A 19,557-nucleotide genomic window follows, 5' to 3' on the forward strand; every position below is an offset into this window, starting at 1 on the left:
TTACCGGTCCGATTTTTAAAATGCCAAAGGGAGACATTAGACATTAAGTTGTTAAAAATACATTTGCCATCGGCTTGAATGCTCCCACCTTCTAAATCGTTAATGCTTCATTCGCATCAGGGTTGAAGCATAACACTGCAAAAATTTTAAAGAATGTTGGACCCAAGAAAAACACAGTTTTTAATAGCATAAATTGATTTGTGTTATTTCTATGGACACCTCCTTTGAGTACGGTCTCAGGGAATTGTCAGAAACCTGTAATCTTGAATCATCAGGGACCATACTAGTCAGGAAAATCCTAATACACCATAATCATAGTCAATAATCCCTAGGAAATCCTTAAAAGTATCCTAAATTTATCCAAATCTGTTCAAGTCTTATCTGAAATGGATAGCTCCCAGGATTCATAGGAAGAAAATCCGAATTAGAAAAATGTACATATCGAATTCAAGTCACCACCAAAAGCCATCATGGGGCATCTGGTGGTTGCCCTATAAATACCCCTCCGGTGTGATTCCAGGGGATTAGACACAAAACCTGAGATCACGAGTTTCTCTGAAACCCGAAACCTCTACCTTTCAAATCCTATAAACCCCGGAACCGTAAGCCTTTGAACCTTAACTCTCTGCAATTATAGCAACCATTGAACCTTAAACCGGAGTAACCTCTCAGCTATGAACACCTAAGCCTTGACACTAGTTCAAGAAAAAACCCTAGGCAAACCCAAGTCTAAAATCCTCTTTCAAGGGATTTTTTAGCATTGAATAGCTTAAATTTCTAGCTTATTTCTTTTTTAAGCTCAAATTTCTCTTTCAAATAAAATGTTTCTTTCTTATTTTAAGCTTAAATTTCTAGCTTAGATCAGTACTTTAGCTTTTAAACTTGCTTGGGTGCATAAAGCTCAGCCTTACAGGCGGTTCATAGAGAGTTGATCTTCCAAGATCAAATGTCTTAAAACTGTAATTTCGCCGATCCCTACGATCTTTACCGATCATAAATTTTAACCATTTAAAGCATAAATTTTGAGATATGTCATTGGAGATCTCTTCAAATTTAGTTGTAAACAAATATCTATATGTCACATAAAATTTGACTAGTTTGGTTATTGATTGCAAAAATCCTATGTTGGATCACATATAGTCCCAAAACACCTATAGATGCTTTCATATATATATATCCCAGTTTCACCAAATTATCATAATACCCTTAAAACCTGCAAAAAAATAAAAATAAATAAATAAATAAATACCAGAAAAAGTAATGATCATATGAGTACTAAAGTTTTTTTTAGGCAAATCAAGAGCTTTTCAATGGTTCAAGTCAGAACTAAATTAGCTATACCATTTGGAAGTTATAACCATTTTTATTAAACTAAGGTATAAATTTAACAACCTTGCCATGTCTTCCACGCATCTTGTGCCACAGATGTACACCTCATGTACCGCACCACATAAGATGTCTTGCACTCCATATGAAATTATACGGGCTTATACACATAGCCTAGAATTATAGTATAGAACTAAGGAGCACCTCTAAATTTTACTTAGAGATGTCTTTCTAGTGTCGAAATTCTTATGATGGCTTGAAAATCTATTTCATCATTATTTTAACTTTTTTTCTAATTAATTGAAGTCGGCTACATGAATACTGGTTCTCCATTCTGCTCTATTAAATGTCATATTCTCAATGAAGTCATATGGCTTGAAAAATTATTTCATCTTTAGTTATAAAATTTAATATTTAAAAAAAGTTACATATCGAGTAGATCAAAGAACACTTTAAAATCTTGAAAATAGGCAATCTGGATAACTTCTAACAAGACACCATTTTTTTATTGGAATTCTTTTTTTCTTACTTAATGTCTATACATCTCGAGGTCGAAATAATTTGTTCGAGAGTTCTCTAACACCAGAAAACTCTCTTCTGTAGATTTTTTAGGTGCATTCAACGCTGCAACTTAATATAAAATTTTTCCTTTACCATGTCCATAGTGGAAAGTCTACTTTTCCCTAACCTCTTGCTCAACCAAATCCCCTCATGTAGACCCTCTCTAACCCAGCTACACTTCCTTACCCTAGTAAGCTGTCAACCTATTGTGGACACCTCATTTTTGTTGTTTTGGGTTCCTAGAGGTTCTAAACTGTAAAAACAAAGCCATGAACCTAAAAAATACCCTAATCCATTGATATAGTACCCTTTAAATGGCATTTCTACAAAAAACTGTAATTAACAAAATCCTTGGAACCTTAATCGCTTCTTAAGTAGCCAAAGGCCTCCAACCTTCAACCCCATCGAAGTTCTGATTAAACTCTTTAGTCTCAATACAAATTAAATTTCAAGAAACATTTAAGTAAGAGGACTGATTTTTACTCGTCATGCAAATCTAGGCCCCAACTTCACGTGCCGGGCTTATGGGCCCTACTTCATAATTTTTTACCTTTTATCTTGATTTTGCCATTTTTATTATTTCTTTCATACTTTTTGTTCTATTAATTTATTAATTACCATTTGATTTTTAATCTCCATTATCATGTTCCCATCATTAGATATGCTTTAGATTTAATTTTATCCAAGGCTTTGGATGGTCCTCAATGAGATGGAACATAGCAGAGAGGAATCTATGGGATCAACTTTCCATGGGTTGTAATTTGCCTGTCCCTTAATCTTTTTATTTTCTCTATGCTAAGGATTAATATTAGTCTAAATTAATAATATTATAGGGGAGGGATCATCTTCATTGTCACGGATTTGTGTATAAACAAATCTCTTTAGAATTTAGAATTGGGATTACATATCGCATGGCCGTTTATTCTTGTCACATGAAAATCGCAATCACTCATAGCCATCAAGTGTAAAATCAATCGGTCAAAGGCGTATCACAAAGTTTGAGAAAATAACAGTTTTATATAAACAATTTCTTTTTATTTTTCTTGTACCTTATATTGATACTTATCCGATTTTAAATTTGACAAACAAAAATGATTGTAAGTAGTATTAAAAGTAAATAGTCTCTTTATATACTTTCCCACAATTTATTGTCTTAAACAAGATAAAACATAGGGATGTAATAGATATGTTTTCTATTTATACAAGCCTTATGTTTTCAAGGTCAAGCACGACAAACCATAATCACCATTTCCGTGCTTTTTAGGGCTTTCTACTTTTTTTAACAAAAAGTGTCTAAAAATAAAATAAAGCTTCACCTCAAATCCTCCTCCGGAAAGCACTTTCGACAAAATAAATATCTATGATGTCTCTAAAATAAATTTCCAACACCAAAAGAATTTTGAAACTAAAAAAATGATACAGATCTTGCAGATATGTGAACACTTATTTTTATGGCGAAATAAACGGTTTAGATATTTTGATACAATTTACACTGTTTTTAGAACTTGAAATCCTAATTCATTTTGACAACCGTAATGTTCAAGTGAAGATGATCGATGCAGAGTGTTCATGCCACGGTTTAATTATTATATAATCAAACTATCTTTGAAAACCACGTTAGGGCAATTTATTTGACTTCAACTTTTAAATATATGCTATTTTAATTCCAATGAACAAATATAAAAAAGAAAAAAAAAATGTTTTTTGCCCCAATTAATATAGGCCTTTCATTTTAATGAGAGGCTTAGATCTAGGCCCTATAATGATTTTTTTTCTTTTCAAAATTTTTGGATTATATTCTTATCATTACATCAATATTAAAAAAGGAAAAATTGGTTTTGAATTTGTAAAGGCCTAGATATTGAAATTCATCAAATAGATGGTCTAGATTCATATTAGAGGGAACTCATTTTGACTAAGGGTGCAAATTGATTTTTATTTTTCTTTAGATTGATTATTAAGATGAAGGTAGTGCGTATGCAAAATTTGGAGTAAAAAAAATGCCATAAACATGTTGTTTTAGAACTATGCTTTCCTTATATTATAATGACACTGTGACAAGATATCATTCCCCGATGTAAAAGTTTTTCACTGCTTGAATTGTAATTTGAAAAATTGTTTGGTGCGGTATGCAAGCCGAAGATCTACCTCGTTCACCAAAACCAAGTCCTTTTGTATTAATCATCCAAAGAAAAAATAAAATCAATGGTTCAAATATTTTTTCCAAAAAATATTATTTTTAATTTTTAAAATTTATTTATTTCTACCTATTAACAATCTCAATGTTAAAAGATTATATTATATAATCCCAAAAATTAGAATCAAATTCTATCTCAAAAATAAATTATTAAGGAGCCCGTATTTCTACATGTGGGTCGGTTGCCCGCACGCTAACGGCGTCCCTGTAATTTTGGAAGAGGTGAAGCTTGAATGCTTTGATAGGGCCGCCGCCCTATCAAACCATTTTCCCAAAAAGTGACTTTGTGTTGCCCTCTCTAGGGTTTCATTTTATGCATAAAACCGCAACGCGTCGCGTTCCGCTCTTTGCTCTCTCCCCTGCCGCGCCTCCTCTGGCATAAGACCCTTTTGCAGGGGAAGCAGCCATCCCTCCTCTCTCTCTCTCTCTCTCTCTCTCTCTCTCTAAAACTCCTGTACTTTCTTTTCCCTCTCTCTCTAAATCCTCTCCTCTCTCTCCCACTTCCTGTGGTGAAAAACCCTTTGATTTTTTCTCTCTAGACCATGCCATCTCTCAAGATCTCTGACCCCTTAGACGACATGTTTGGCTGTGCAATTGAAAAGATGAAGAAGAAGAAGGAGAAGAAAACCAGAGCTATGGATTATGATCCTGAAGGAAGTGAAGTTAACAGTGAGTTTGAAGAGGAATTGTCGCATAAGAAGAAGAGCAAGAAGAAAGGAAGTGAAATTAACAGTGATTCGGGAGAGGATTTGTCGCATAAGAAGAAGAGCAAGAAGAAGAGGAAGGCTGTGGAGGAAGAGGATAATGGAGAGACGACCTCTGAATCAGACGAGACAGTGAAGAAGAAGGTTGGAAGCAGCAAGAAATTGTCGAAGAAGCAGAAGGTTAGTGATGAAGAGGGGGAGACAATTGATGGGGAGCTGGTCTCTGATGGCGAAGCAAACCCTAACGCAGTTGTTAATTTCAATATCTCCAAGGTATTGAGAGAGAAGCTGAAATCGAAGGGGATTGAGTCGCTTTTCCCAATCCAGGCCATGACTTTTGATACCATATTTGGAGGTACGGACTTGGTGGGTCGAGCTCGCACTGGTCAGGTATAAAACTCTCTCTCTCTCTCTCTATCTCAATAAAAGTTGGTTTTTTTTTACTATTACAGTGGGGATTTATGGGCTTTTAGGCCTTTAGTATTTACATGTTAATTGAAATTGATATCTGAGAGTTGCTAAGTAGAAATAATAATATGGGATTTTTTTTCATTCTTGGTCTAGATTAGACTGCGAGTGAAAAAGTAATCTTGTTGCCCGTGTTTTGGTTTTATGATTACTGGTCCTTATGATTGTTGTGGTTCCATATGTTTCATGCATATGTCAACCTCCTGATTTTCCTTTTGGATAAATGAATCTCATCACTTATGAACTTGATGATTCCTTGAAAACACATTGGTAGTTTTTTGTCTAATAGTGCAGTACCTGAATGTATTATGTTGGCAGTTTCCCATTATGATAAAGTCATTTTTTTTATATTTATAGGTTATGGAGTAAATCTGTTGTGGGTTTTATTCACTTCCTTGAAATTGTACAGATTCAATGTAAAATTTAACTTTTGTGCATTTATTTGGATCATTTGACCAGCTTTTTGGTCTTAAGTTGTTTTACGATGCCCTTTACCCATCCGCCCAGAAGTTGAATTTTATGTTGATCAACTTGAACTCTCTGCTACCATGAAAAATAATGCTCAGCTTGATAGCATGTCTATTTCAGCATCTTTTGCTGCCATTGATACTAATTAGGTTTAAAGGTGCACAATAAGGGAGATATTTAGCCAATCGAAAAAACAACAAAATAAGAAATACTAATTATGGGGAGGCAAATAATAGCTTTATTGAACTGTTATGTTTTCTCTTCAAGCTGATCATACATTTTGGTGTTGCTTCCTTCTAATGGTGAAAAACACACTTTGAAGTGCTAATTGGCACACCATCCTCTTATTGATAAATTGGTGCATTCCTTTGGTCATCCATCACTTTTACTTTCATCGGTGTTTCATCTGAACATAAGCATTTGGTTATACTTTTTTAGCCATATTTTTGATGTGGCTTTACTATTATTTATAGGGTAAAACACTGGCATTTGTTCTTCCCATTCTAGAATCTTTGACCAGGCCCCGTGATGGAGAATCTAGGAAAACTGGTTATGGAAGATCACCCAGTGTCCTGGTCCTAGCCCCTACCAGGGAGTTGGCTAAACAGGTACATTTTTTTTTAAGCTGTATTTTACTTTAATTTTTTATGAATTAAGAAGATGCTTTTGTTTTGCTTGTAAGATTTGTAATTTGGGCTATATAGGTTCATTTACTGCAATTGTTTGTCTTTCTCTCTTTATTTTTTTTTTTTTAGGTATTTGCAGACTTTGAGTTTTATGGCGGGTCTGTGGGTTTAACTTCATGCTGCGTGTATGGTGGAGCCCCATATCGCCCTCAGGAAATTTCACTTAAAAGGGGTGTTGATATAGTTGTTGGAACACCAGGTCGCATTAAGGTAAACTTAAGTTTTTCCTGTGGTATTTTTTATTGCATATTGTAACAGGATATTAATCTCTCTCTCTCTCTCTGTCTCTGTCTCTCTCTTTCTTTCCCTCCCTCCCTTTCCCTCGCTCTCTCTCCCTCCCTCCCTCCCTCTCCCTCCCTCTTCCTCACTTCCCCCCACCCTCTCTCTCTCTCTCTTTCTCTACCCCAGTACTTTTTATCAGTAGTTCTGTAAATTTTCGCACTATATTCTATTGAATTAAAAGTTGCTCTAGAAGACATTGGGCCTTCTGCTGGCGAATAACTTGTTCTCTTTGATTTAGGATCATATCGAGAGAAACAATATTGACTTGAAGTCTTTGAGATTCCGTGTTCTTGATGAGGCTGATGAAATGCTTAATATGGGATTTGTTGATGACGTTGAAAATATTCTTGGTATGGGTTTCATACTTTTTTCTCTCAAAAGTGATTGGTCTTTGGGCACCTCTTGTGCCCCATTTTATGCTTAACCAGTTTGGCATGTTATGAACTGTCCATGCTTATGGTGGATTCATGGAATGTGTTTATCTCAGGGTTTGAAAACTCGGTCGCCCGGTTCGACTCGGGAATCGGTAGACCCCATGTCGGTTCCACTACAATACAGGGAATCGCCCGTGTATAGAGAGAACCGGGCGATTCCCAATAGTGAATCGCCGAGTTTCAACAGTGACTTGTCCAAGAACACAGGCTGCACAGTGTTCTTCACGATTGTCATGGTTTTTTGTCATTTTTTTTTATCATTTTTTCATCTTTTTCAGCTTTATAATCGAATCTTGCAGGCTTTATTTTAAATTTTTCAGCCATTTCAGTCAATAAAAAGTAGTAAAAATCACCGATTTTGATCAAAAAAATTTGGATCTGTGAAGAACCTTAAAAACGTTTTAGGGTTCAACCATTTCTTAGATTTCAAGCAAAAGAGGGCTTCATTTTTTGTAAAATCTGAGGGTTATTGATCGTAAGAGTGTTGTTCAAAAGTTTTTGTTCATAATTGGTGAGTATTTTGGATGAATACATATCAAATTTGAATTTGAAGGCCATGTGTGCACGAAAAACAGGTAAGAACTGCGTTTTGTTTTTTTTTTTCCGCCATTCTATCAAATTCACTCTATATTTTGCAAATAATATGTTAAATTTATAGGCTTTTGATTCGTTATAGTGTTGTTTATCATCACATGTATTCAATTTGATTTTATTTATTCAATTTAAGTTTGATTGTTGAGAAAAAAAGACTGATGTCTGTGAAGAAAAAATGGACTGCGTTTTTTTTTTTTTTCCGCCATTCTATCAATTTCACTCAATATTTTGCAAATAATGTGTTAAATTTATAGGGTTTTGATTCATTATAGTGTTGTTTATCATCACATGTATTTAATTTGAGCTTGATTTTTGAGAAAAAAAATACTGATGTCTGTGAAGAAAAAATGGACTGCCGTTTTTTTTTCCCCGCCATTCTATCAATTTTACTCAATATTTTGCAAATAATGTGTTAAATTTATAGGGTTTTGATTCGTTATAGTGTTCTTTATCATCACATGTATTCAATTTGATCTGATTTATTCAATTTGAGTTTGATTTTTTAGATTGAATGACTGATGTCTGTGAAGAACTGCGTTTTTTTTTTCCCCTCAATTCAATCGATTTTATTTAATATTTTGATAATAATGTGCTAATATTATAGGGCTTTGATTCCTTATAGTGTTGTTTATCAAAACATGTATTCAATTTGATGTAATTTATTCGATTTGAGGCAGATTTTTGAGTTGGAATGACTGATGTTAGGTGGGTGTGTGAAGAACTGTGTTTTTTTTTTTAATTCATGATCGATTTTTTGCAAAATCGTGATTTTCTGCGAAATTGTGACCAGATTTTTATTATCATGAGGAATTAAACAATATTTTAAATTTTTAGTTCAAAAAATTGCATGGTAATAGATTATTTATGCAAAAAATACATGCTATTATATTTTTAATGCAAAACTGTATTTTTTAATTTGTTGTTAATGCAAAAAAATATATTAACAAATCCATGCTGTTAAACTGTATTTTATTTTTAATGCAGTTTTGCATTAAAAATGTATTTTTAATTTTTAAAATTTTTAATGCAAAAAATACATGTTATAAAACTGTATTATCACGAGGAATTAAACTGAATATCATTGTAAAAAAATCGTGGCATGTATGATAATTATATTATCTTGCATTTTTCAATTTTATTATTAAATTTTTAATGCAAAAAATGTATGTTCTTGATAATTGAGTTGTAGCCATGTTTAGAGCTTGCATTTTTTATTATATTATCTTGCATATATGTAATTGAGATGTACGACTATTTGTGATCATTTCAATTGAGTTGGGATTGTGCCCGCTATATCATTGTAAATTTTATTTGTAGCATTGTGAATGACTATATCATTGTAAATGGTTTTTGTGTCAAATATACGTGTAGTGGCATTATGGTTGACTATATTACTGTAATTTTTTTCATGATTCTAAGTGTGACTTATACAGACTTTTTTTTATCTATAATGTTGCATAAATATTTTTTTTTCTCAGTAGGAACTAATTCATGTTTGTCGAAATGAAGATTTGTGACAAGTCCATATGTATTGGCATTGTGAATTACTATACCATTGTAAATATATTTTTTATTGATACTATATCAATGTAAATTTTTTGTTCTATACCATTGATCTTCCTTGAGGTTTTGTTCTATACCATTGATCTTCTTTGACGCTATCGGTGAGGAAGATCTTGAAGAAGGTGATGAGCAGCCTGAAAGAGGAAGCAGCCCACCAACATATCCACAATTCCTCAGAGATGTTGGTGATATTGCACCTAATGAGGGAGAGTGGAAAGGGGGTCTAAGGGAAAATAAGAGAGATGATGATTCTGAGGCCACCCGATCCCAGCTATATTATTCACATATCAAGTCCCAACAACAAGAGGGTAGGGATGAGCACGATAGTGTAGGTGAGCATGAATGATGGACAATCTTTGGGGATTTTGGATTAGGAACACAACAAAACACTAACACTCAGGGATTTGGGTATAGTCAGGTGCCCACTAATTTGGATGATTCGTTTTTAGAACGAGTCAATGAATTGTCATGCGAATTCAATCAATGGCACCAGCGTGACCAAGATGAAGAACGACGTCGTCTGTCATTTTATTTTTAGATCGTATGTTACGAATTGTATGTTTTATTGTAGTCCATGTATGATGATATACTTAATCCATGATAATTGTATATTTATCCTTTTGTGTTATGTAAATTAAATGGTAAATAGTAGTTTATGCAGGGAAAGAACATATCAATATTCTCATATTCATGCAAAGAAATGAAAATTCTTAATGGAGTACCCTCATTTGTTATTGAATTCTTAAAAAATAACATTTATAATGAATTTTAATAATTTTTTCGGATTTTTTTTAAGGTTTGAACCGACCGATTCAGCCGATTCCCGATCCGGATCGCCGATTCGTTGATTCGGGTCACTGATCTGCTTTTTAAACCACTGGTTTATCTTAAAATGGAATTCAGCGACGCATGCTTGAGTCTGACTAAGCTTTGTTTATTGGTATTGGAGTTGACCTTATTATGTGAATCTGTAGGGAGAGTTGAAGATGCAAGCAAGGTCCAAACCCTTCTTTTCAGTGCCACAATGCCTGACTGGGTGAAGAAGGTATAAATTTAGTTTTTAGTGCTATTTAAGCTTGTACTATGCTGCTGCTGATCATTATGATATGCTTGTGTCCTAATTTTTGAAGTTTGAAGCCTTACCTGCTGAGTTTCATTTCTATTAAGTTCCCATTGCTTTCTCCATTGTTTTGTGTTCTTGTTATGCATTTGCAGATTGCTGCCAGGTTTTTTAAACCCGACAGGAAAGTGGCAGATCTTGTTGGTGACGATAAAATGAAGGCTAGTGCAAGTGTTAGACATATTGTCCTTCCATGCTTCTTTTCAGCTAGGGCCCAGCTCATTCCGGATATAATCCGTTGTTATAGCAGGTTTGTTTGAATGTTCCTGTTGTCTAATCTTTTCATATTTGCATGTATCTTTGTTGTATGGGAAAAGGTATCATGCCAACCTGGTGTATTGTATCATGCCAACCTGGTGTATTGTATATGGTACTTGGTGACATCCATTTTCTATACCCTGTGATGGAGGATGAAGATTGTAGGGCTCACTACTACTTAACAGTCTCCAAGGTACAATTAATCTCCCCCATTCATCATTGTGAATGGATGGTGGATGCCTTGGCTGCTTATCAATATAGCATACTTAGGCTGTGTATGGTATGGGCCTTCCTTTGTTATATTGCTTATCGGTTATTTGATTTTGCTTATTTTTGTGCGGTAGTAATGCTTATGAGTGATATATTTGAGCATGTCCAGTGGGGGACGCACAATTGTTTTCACTGAGACAAAGAATTCAGCATCTGAACTTGCTGGAGCCCTACCAGGAGCACGAGCTTTGCATGGGGACATACAACAATCACAACGCGAAGTAAGCTGCCATTATTCAACTATATATCTGGATTTGCATTATATTAAAAGTAAGAACTAACGGTATTTGAGTTGTGTGAATACCGAGGATCGAATCTGAACTTGTAAAACCTCAAAAATAATTGGAAAGTGCTATCTTAATTTGAAAAACAATTAGTGGCATGGAATGGCGAAGCATGCCATATTTGAATAGAGTTTGGTTACCCATAATCCATTGGGTCTTTGCCTCTCACAGTGGATAATAACACACAAAGGTGGTCATAAGGGAAGGGATAGGGGTGGGGGCCATATGTTGTTTTGTGAATGTGTGTATGTGTTTGGTGTGTGTGCGTGTGTGTTGTATGTGTTTAGTGTTTGTATGCATGCGCATGTATGTGTGTGTGTGAGGTCTCGCATGAAATTCTTAAAGATCATCCTCTTTTTTTTTCTTTTGGGTCTGTATCTGTGTCTGTGAGACACTTGGTCAATATGGGGGGAGAGAGAGAGAGAGAGAGAGAGAGAGAGAGAGAGGGACCTCGCATCGAACACTGGGAGGTCATCTTCTTTTCCTTTTTCTCTTATGTAGAGAGCACATGGACCCGAGAGAGAGAAGGGCAATACTAGGCTTATTTTTATTTGGGTGGATTTGAATTTCCTTATTTATTTATTTAAGGGATAGCACTAGGTGGGCACCCAGACCGCCTTGAGCCCGCCTTAGCATGCCTGTGACAGTTTGTCGGCGAGGCAGCTGGGCGACTGAATTTTTGTTCACAGGTTTTGATAGACTGAACCATCATTATCATCATCCAAGCCTTATCCCAATTATTTGGGTCGGCTTGTTGTAGTGCGTTGCTTCGGGGGAACGCCCTAGTTAACTCTTACTCATTTCTCACTGCACCTGGGTATCGGTACAACACGTGCTTCGAGGAACGCCCTCGCTAACCCTTGCTTATTTCTTGTTGCACCAGGGTGGTGCAGTGCGTTGCTTAACGGGAACGCCCTAGCACGAGCATATAACATGGGATTAGGATTTATGATACGATGTGACAAGTTTTACGTTTGATGCGTACCTAGCGCAACCACCTCCTTTACCTAGGCTTATTAGATGACTTTGATAGACTAGACCATGTTGAGAATTATAGACTGCTTCTAATTTTACCTTCTTAGAAAATGGAAATAGAAATGGATTTATGAAACTATTTTCTACTATATTAAAAATTATTTGATGCCAGGGGTATATAGTTATGATATTACGAAAGCATGAGCAGCAGTAAACTATGATTTTAGTTGGAAATCTGTAGGGAATAAACGAATAGGAACTATCCAAAAGGAGATTGGCAATTGGTTATGATGTCTGTATGTTACTCAGCCACCTTTGAGAAACAAAGTTAATCCTTTCTAGTTGCAGATCCTATGGTCTGGCAAAGCAAAGAGTAACATGACAATCAAGAGCAAAACAAGTGTTAGCCTGGAAATATTATGAGAGCAAATGTTTTTTGTGATACCCTGTTTTACTTTTTGTTATTCCCAAGTGGAAAGTACCTAAAATTGTAATTTTTTCCCTCCCTTCTCAATCAAGAAATTCAATAACTTGAGGATGAAAAGAAAAAAGTTAAAAGTTTCTTGTACATGGAAATCTTTCTTGCAGGTCACCCTTGCTGGATTTCGATCGGGCAAGTTCTCTGTCTTGGTGGCCACGGATGTGGCGGCACGTGGCCTGGACATCAATGATGTGCAATTAATTATTCAGGTTTTGTTTCTTTAGTATTTCTCAGGAGATTGCTATGAACTCAAGAAAACATAGATCGTAAACAAATGTTTTCAAGTTTTTAACACAGTTAGCATTCTGCAGTGTGATCCCCCACGAGATGTGGAAACTTACATTCATCGATCTGGTCGTACTGGAAGAGCTGGTAAGTTAGTGGCCCATCAACAATTATTTTTGCATTTTTCTTGCTTAAAAATTTCTTCCAATGACTAATAGAGAACATTTTCAGGCAATACTGGAGTAGCTGTAATGCTCTATGACAGAAGGAAATCATATATGGTCTCTCAGATAGAGCGTTCATCCGGTGTCAAATTCGAGCACGTTTCTGCTCCTCAGCCTGCAGACATTGCCCAATCTGCAGGCTCAGGGGCTGCTGAAACCATTTCCCAAGTCTCCGATAGGTAATGTTTATTTCTTCTAGGGGTTTTCTGAAAGGGGTTGGTTTGCATAAGGTTGCAATCTTAAACAATCAAAGTAAGGTGATTGCTCGAGAAGTAATTTTGTTGTAAAAAATTCTTAGGATTGCCTGAGAATCTATTTTCATCTCTAGTTATAAAATTTTAAACTCCAAAAATGGTTCAAATCAAGTAGAATTATAAACTTGAAAGTGGACAGTCCAGATAATATGTTACAAGAGGCACTGTTTTGGGACTCAAAATCTTCTTTTTTCCACATCCATACATCTCGATGTCAAGACGATCAATTAGAGGGTTTTCCCAACATCAAAACAGCCTTTTCCGATAGGTTTTTGAGGTGCACTTGAATTCTATAGTTTAATGTTGCAACCTTATATAAATTGTTTCTTTCTGAAAAGATTATTATCCCTTTTATTCTTGTGGTTGAAATAATACTTTGCTCTAGTGTTTTATCAGCTTTCTGTCCACTAAGTAGAAAGGGGTTGTTACTTGTACACATATTTTTACTATAAGAACTTTTCTACATCAGCGGACTATCCTGTGTTGGTTTTGGCATTTCCACCCATGTTTTGGGTATGAATAGAAACGGTGGCAAAAGTGATCCCCAAAAAGAATTTTCTATTTTTTTATTGAGAGGAATTGCATATTTTTACTATAAGAACTTTTCTACATCAGCGGACTATCCTGTGTTGGTTTTGGCATTTCCACCCATGTTCTGGGTATGAATAGAAACGGTGGCAAAAGTGATCCCCAAAAAGAATTTTCTATTTTTTTATTGAGAGGAATTGTCGTTGTACTTGTATGCTAACAGCTGCTACACAATGAATGCAGTGTGGTGCCTGTTTTTAGAGCAAAAGCTGAAGAATTATTGAAATCCGGTGGTCTTCCGGCAGTGGACATTGTTGCCAAAGCTTTAGCGAAAATTGCTGTAAGTTGAAATTTAAGTGAAGTGAAAATTTATTAACAGAAACATTTGTGGTTCATTTATTATTGAGTGTTTTATATCAAACAGGGTTATACCGAAATAAAGAGGAGGTCGCTTCTTACTTGCCAGGACAACTTTACCACTGTTCATCTTCAGACTGGGAGAGTGATGTATACACCATCGTAAGTATCAGTAATTTTCTCTCTGTTTATAATTGAAATATAGGAAACAATGGCTCTTTGAACCAAGAAAGGGGAGAAAACCAATAGGAAACAGCATGAATTTCTCATATTCAAAACTCATAATTCAAAACCAGTGACATAATACTGAGATCCTTAAGAAAGAACCTAAATGCCTGTATTGTTTTGAATGTTATTCTCTTGTAAATTTAACTTGATCTTTTGTCTTGTTTACTTGGATTCCATACATAGTATAAAACAATATTTCTCCGTGTACACAAGTTCTTAATTAAATTCTACGTAGCCTGGGATTTTGTTGATGACTTGTTGAATCATTCTACTAACTTGTCAATGTCATTTAGTGACTGTTCATTTGTGATCATATCTGAACTGCCTATTAAATAGATTAGCCTGATTTGTTGCCAACTTTAATGTAGGTTTGCTTTCAGCGTCTTGAGGAGGTTCATGCCTGAGGAAAAATTATCTGCGATCAAGGGTCTCTCTCTTACTGCTGATGGTCAAGGTGCAGTGTTTGATGTGCCTAGTGAAGATTTGGACATGTTCCTTGCGGGTATGTATATTAAGGCAGTTTGGAATTACAGGTTTGATTGTACCTTGTTTTCTGTGAGCAATGCCTCAGTTAATTATTATTATTGTTATTTTGTTTCAGTTAGAAAAACAATAAATTTCTAGGCCTAGTTAGGGATCAATTGGGATATATTGAGGTTCTTTTCATGAAATGAAGTAACCATTTTATGTCTAGCAAACCTTTTTGTTGGGTTTAATGGCATTGCTCATAGGGGATCAGGTTTTCTATTACAAAATAGTCTTTTGGAAGATATCAAGATATAATGGAAGCAAGATAGCTGAATTATTGATTTGCAGTTGCTCTGCATTGTTCAAGATTTCAATCAATAGAGGAAGTCATAATGTCTTTATAAATTTACAATTGGCAGTTGATCCGTAGCCAATGGAGTCTTCCCTTTTAAAGGAAAAAGTAACCAGGGAATCTTAGGACCATTTTATAGTTTTGATTCTGATTAATACGAAATGGGTGGTGTATGGTTTATGGCAGTGTTTCAAAAAGCGCTAGGGGGGTTGGGGGCCAGTAGAAATTTTTTTCTTTTTGGGTTTCTCTCACTAAAATAGTCGGGGGTAGTCAAGTGCCAAAAATTTTTTCTTTTTGGGTTTTCTCTTCTTAAAATAGTCTGGGTTTTAGGTTTCAAATGAACTTAAAACTCACAATTTTGCCCCTTTTGTATTCCTTTAGTGGGCGGGTGCGGCACAGGCCTTGGGTGGGCGCCCAGGGGTATCCACCTAATTTGGGGTATCTGCCTAATTTGGCCTTCTAAGCCTGTGTGATGGCGTCATGCCTTGGGTGGTCTGCTTTTTAAAACACTGCTTTATGGTACTTCTCAAGAGCATCCCCCATCTGTCCCCAACAATGAATGGTAAAGACAAACGTTAGTTCCATGTGACGTTCACCAGCATAAAACAATCTCCACCATCCATCATCAGGAACTGATGGTGAATAACCTCCATGGTGTACCATATAACTCCATGTCCCTGGTGTAGGGATTTTCCCTAGTCAAATAATCCATTTGGAAATGGAAATATTTTTTCTTCTTTTTTTTTTTTTTTTTAATGTGATAACTTTGCAGGTCAAGAAAATGCAGACATGGTCAGTGTTGAGGTATTGGACAAGCTGCCGCCTTTGCAAGAAACTAACAGGGACAGAGGTGGTAGTAATAATGGATGGCGTGGAGGAGGAAGAGGCGGCGGATTTTCAGGTAGAAGTGGGGGTGGGGGTCGTGGAAGAGGAGGGTTCTTCGCTAGGAGTGGTGGCGGAGGAGGAAGAGGTGGAAATCGAAGCTTTTCGAGAAGGAATTAAATGTGGGGTGTTTTTTTCTTATCCCTGAAAAAAGGATGGCGAAATTCCTTTATTGAAGAGAGGGAGGGCGTAGTAGTAGTTCAATATGTTGGCGAAATTGTATTATTTAAGGAAGAGCTCTATGTTTTGTTCAAGTTTTGGATGGTTTTTGAGGGCACATTGCTGATTATATTACGTATGAATGCAGCAGGCTTTTTGAGTTAGTGAGAAAAGTATTTTCTCAATTTTCTTTTGTTTTTGTACAAATTCGCTGGTTGCTCTGTCTCTCTCTTATACACAATTGAAGCCTCAAATCCAGTGTTCACTTGACGGGTTTAATATGTGGTGGGTTTGTATAAGGTACCTCGTTATATCGTAGTAAGGCACATCTTCACATTTTGCTCGGTGATTTAGTTTTAGTGCCGGAAAATTGTGCTAGATGAAGTTTTGGGGACTTGTGATGGGTTGAAAATTTATTTCATACTTAGTTGTGAAATTTAAAGTTATAAAGGTAATCTAGGTCAGTTACTTCTATATACACTTAAAAATCTTGAGAACGGACTGTCCAAATAAATTGTCATAAGATGTATGTCTTTAAGGGTTTGAAATTATTTTTGTGTTTATGCATCTCGAGGTTGAGATGATTAGTTAAAGAGGGTTTTTCAACATCGGAACACTGTTATGAGGATTTTAAGGTGCGCTTTAGCTCAATAGAATTAGGTTGGCACCTTATATAACCTTTTCACTTTGATTTATGTTTCTAACCCTAAATACATTCAACATTATTACAAATCCATTTTTCTTCAAATCCAGCTTCAAATACATGAATTAGGAGGCACAAATAGACTTATTTTTAGTATAATAGGAGTTTCAATCACTCATGTCTATCATATTTCAAATTGAGTAGTTGAGTGGTTGTGAGTGTTGATTAGGTTCAAAATTCAAAGAAATTTTTTTGAAGTTCATGATGCATCTTAAAGTGTCCAATTTGAAATCGGATGGCTAGATGTGTTTGTGACCTCATTGTAATAGAAGTACATGGTCTCGTAGTATAAAATCTTGCTCTAAAAAGATCAAAGGATATCTACAAAGTTCATTTTGGGGTATTTATAATTTTCCCTTGGTTAAAAATTAGGATTCCATATTTGGTAAAAAAAAAATTATTTTATGTTTTGAAGTTGGTTTTATGTAGTTCACCATCATCATTATAGCTTTTTCTCAATTAATTGAGGTCGGTTACAGGAATCTTGGTACGCCATTCTGTTTTATTCAAGGTTGTACTCTCAGTGAGGCCAAAAGTCTCTATAATTTTTAATATTCCTTCTAACCATTTCCTTTTGGGCCGACTTTTTGTCCTTTTCAATTCTTCTACTTGAACTAACTCGCACCTTCTAACAATTGTACTGAGTCGGCGCCACACATGGTCAGCCCACCCAAGTCTACTTTCTCTCAGCTTATTACCTATTGGTACCACACCTAAATGTTCCCATATGGATTCATTTCGAATTCTGCCTTTTTTTATTTTGTCGCTCATCCATCTTTGCTACACTCATTCTATGGGTATATTGTTATTTGTTGACCTAACATTCCACCCCATAGAGCACAGCTGATCTCATAGCTGTCCAATAGAACTTGCCTTTTAACTTCATTAATATGCGGCGATCATATAAAATTCCAGTTGCACATCTCCACTTCGTTCATCCAGCTTTAATCTTATGTGCGACATCTTCCTTAATCTCTCTATTTCCCAAGATTATCAACCCAATATATTGAAAGTATGAGATTTCTTGTACTTCCTAGTAATCAATCTTAACTACTTTATTGTTACTCTTATTATTACTAAACTTGCATTCTACATGCTTTATCTTAGTTTGATTAATTTTAAAGCATTTGGATTCTAGAGCATCTCTCCAAAGTTCTAACTTTGTGTTGATGTCGTTTCGGGTCTGATCAATCAAAACTATGTCATATATGAACAACATGCACCGTGGTACTTCATCTTGTAGGTGCCTAGTTAAGTTGTCAATAACTAAGACACAAAGGTATATGCTCAATGCTGACCTTTAATGTAGACCTGTTGTCACTGAAAACTCACTCGTCTTACTACTAGTTGTTCGTACACTAGTTAGCGCTCCATTGTACATGTCTCTCACCAAGTTAGTGTAATTTCTAAATACTCATTTTTTTTCCAACACCAGCCAAATCATATATCGAGGTACTCCATCACAAGCTTCTTTATATCAATAAAGACTATGTAAATCAATTGCTTAAGTAGAAAAATAGCATTGTTTGTTAACCTTACTGGCATAAAACTAAATTAGTTTTCAAATACGTTTGTTTCATGCCTTAATCGTTGCTCAATCACTCTCTCTTAGAATTTTATAGTTTGAGCAAATAAAATTCTCAAGCTTTATTGGTTTGGTTTTCTATAGTTTGAGTAAATAAATTTCTCTCTCAATATTACAATGGCTCTTTATCGGGTTTCACTCAATTGCATCCATATCCGCTGAGTTATAATGTCTCCTTGTTATGATCCGTATAAGATTAACTTGATGGCGCTCAAATATCATATTGTTAAGAAACTTAGGCCCAATAAATTTGCTTGTTATTTTGGACACCTTAAGCGACTCATAAGTCCTACATTGTTTGATACAATTCTAATGTATTGACATTAATAAAATCTTTGGAACGTAAGAAAACAATATATTAGCATACAATGAAAGGAACAATATAAAAACTAAGGATTTCATCATACAAACAAGGAAGAAGTTTATATAAGGTATCAACCTTAGGGGCAAGCTTTTTATGCTTCTCCTACAGCATAGAAGTTCTATCGTTCTCCTTATCCAACCGTCCAATTCTGAATAGAGGGCTAACATTTCCCCAATCACAATGTCATGTATCTACACTATTTTATTTTTAATGTTTTTTCGATAAACTATTTTGACACCAAATGTTGGACGCCCATTCCTCTATTAAACTCAAACTAGCGAAAAATATATAAAAAAATATTTTCAATAAAATAAAATGACCAAAATACTCTTGAAAGTTTCAATGGGTATTTTGGTTGTTATATTTTATCGAAAAATTATTTTTAATATTTTTTATAGGTGCGCCCCAATGAGAAAATGGTACATACCAAATTTCATATTCATACAATTTGTATAAAAAAAACTAAAAATAAAATACTTTGAGATGTCGGATCAAAGATCAAACGGTGAGTGACTCTCTTGATCAAAATTGGACGGCTGGATGGTAGGAGGATAAAA

General features: G+C 35.2%; 1 protein-coding gene across 2 annotated transcripts; it reads left to right on the forward strand.

Annotated features, from left to right (window-relative positions):
* Positions 1-4,433: 4,433 nt before the first annotated feature.
* Positions 4,434-16,521, forward strand: PRH75 (DEAD box RNA helicase (PRH75)). 2 transcript variants are annotated; one of them, XM_006857944.4, is made up of 14 exons: positions 4,434-5,178; positions 6,198-6,332; positions 6,480-6,620; positions 6,931-7,042; positions 10,258-10,328; positions 10,499-10,653; positions 11,041-11,152; positions 12,779-12,880; positions 12,983-13,043; positions 13,128-13,299; positions 14,146-14,242; positions 14,327-14,421; positions 14,856-14,989; positions 16,080-16,521. In XM_006857944.4, exons 1-14 carry the CDS (start codon positions 4,627-4,629, stop codon positions 16,307-16,309), a joined length of 2,169 nt encoding a protein of 722 aa, XP_006858006.1. In that variant the 5' UTR covers positions 4,434-4,626; the 3' UTR covers positions 16,310-16,521. The 2 variants fall into 2 exon arrangements, with proteins under 2 accessions (XP_006858006.1, XP_088702388.1); XM_088846262.1 differs by lacking the exon at positions 6,931-7,042.
* The last annotated feature ends 3,036 nt before the right edge of the window (positions 16,522-19,557 follow it).

Source organism: Amborella trichopoda, chromosome 9, assembly GCF_054954075.1.
Source record: "Amborella trichopoda isolate Santa Cruz 75 chromosome 9, AtrichopodaSantaCruz75HAP2 v2.0, whole genome shotgun sequence".
In the NCBI taxonomy this organism is placed as follows: domain Eukaryota; kingdom Viridiplantae; phylum Streptophyta; class Magnoliopsida; order Amborellales; family Amborellaceae; genus Amborella; species Amborella trichopoda.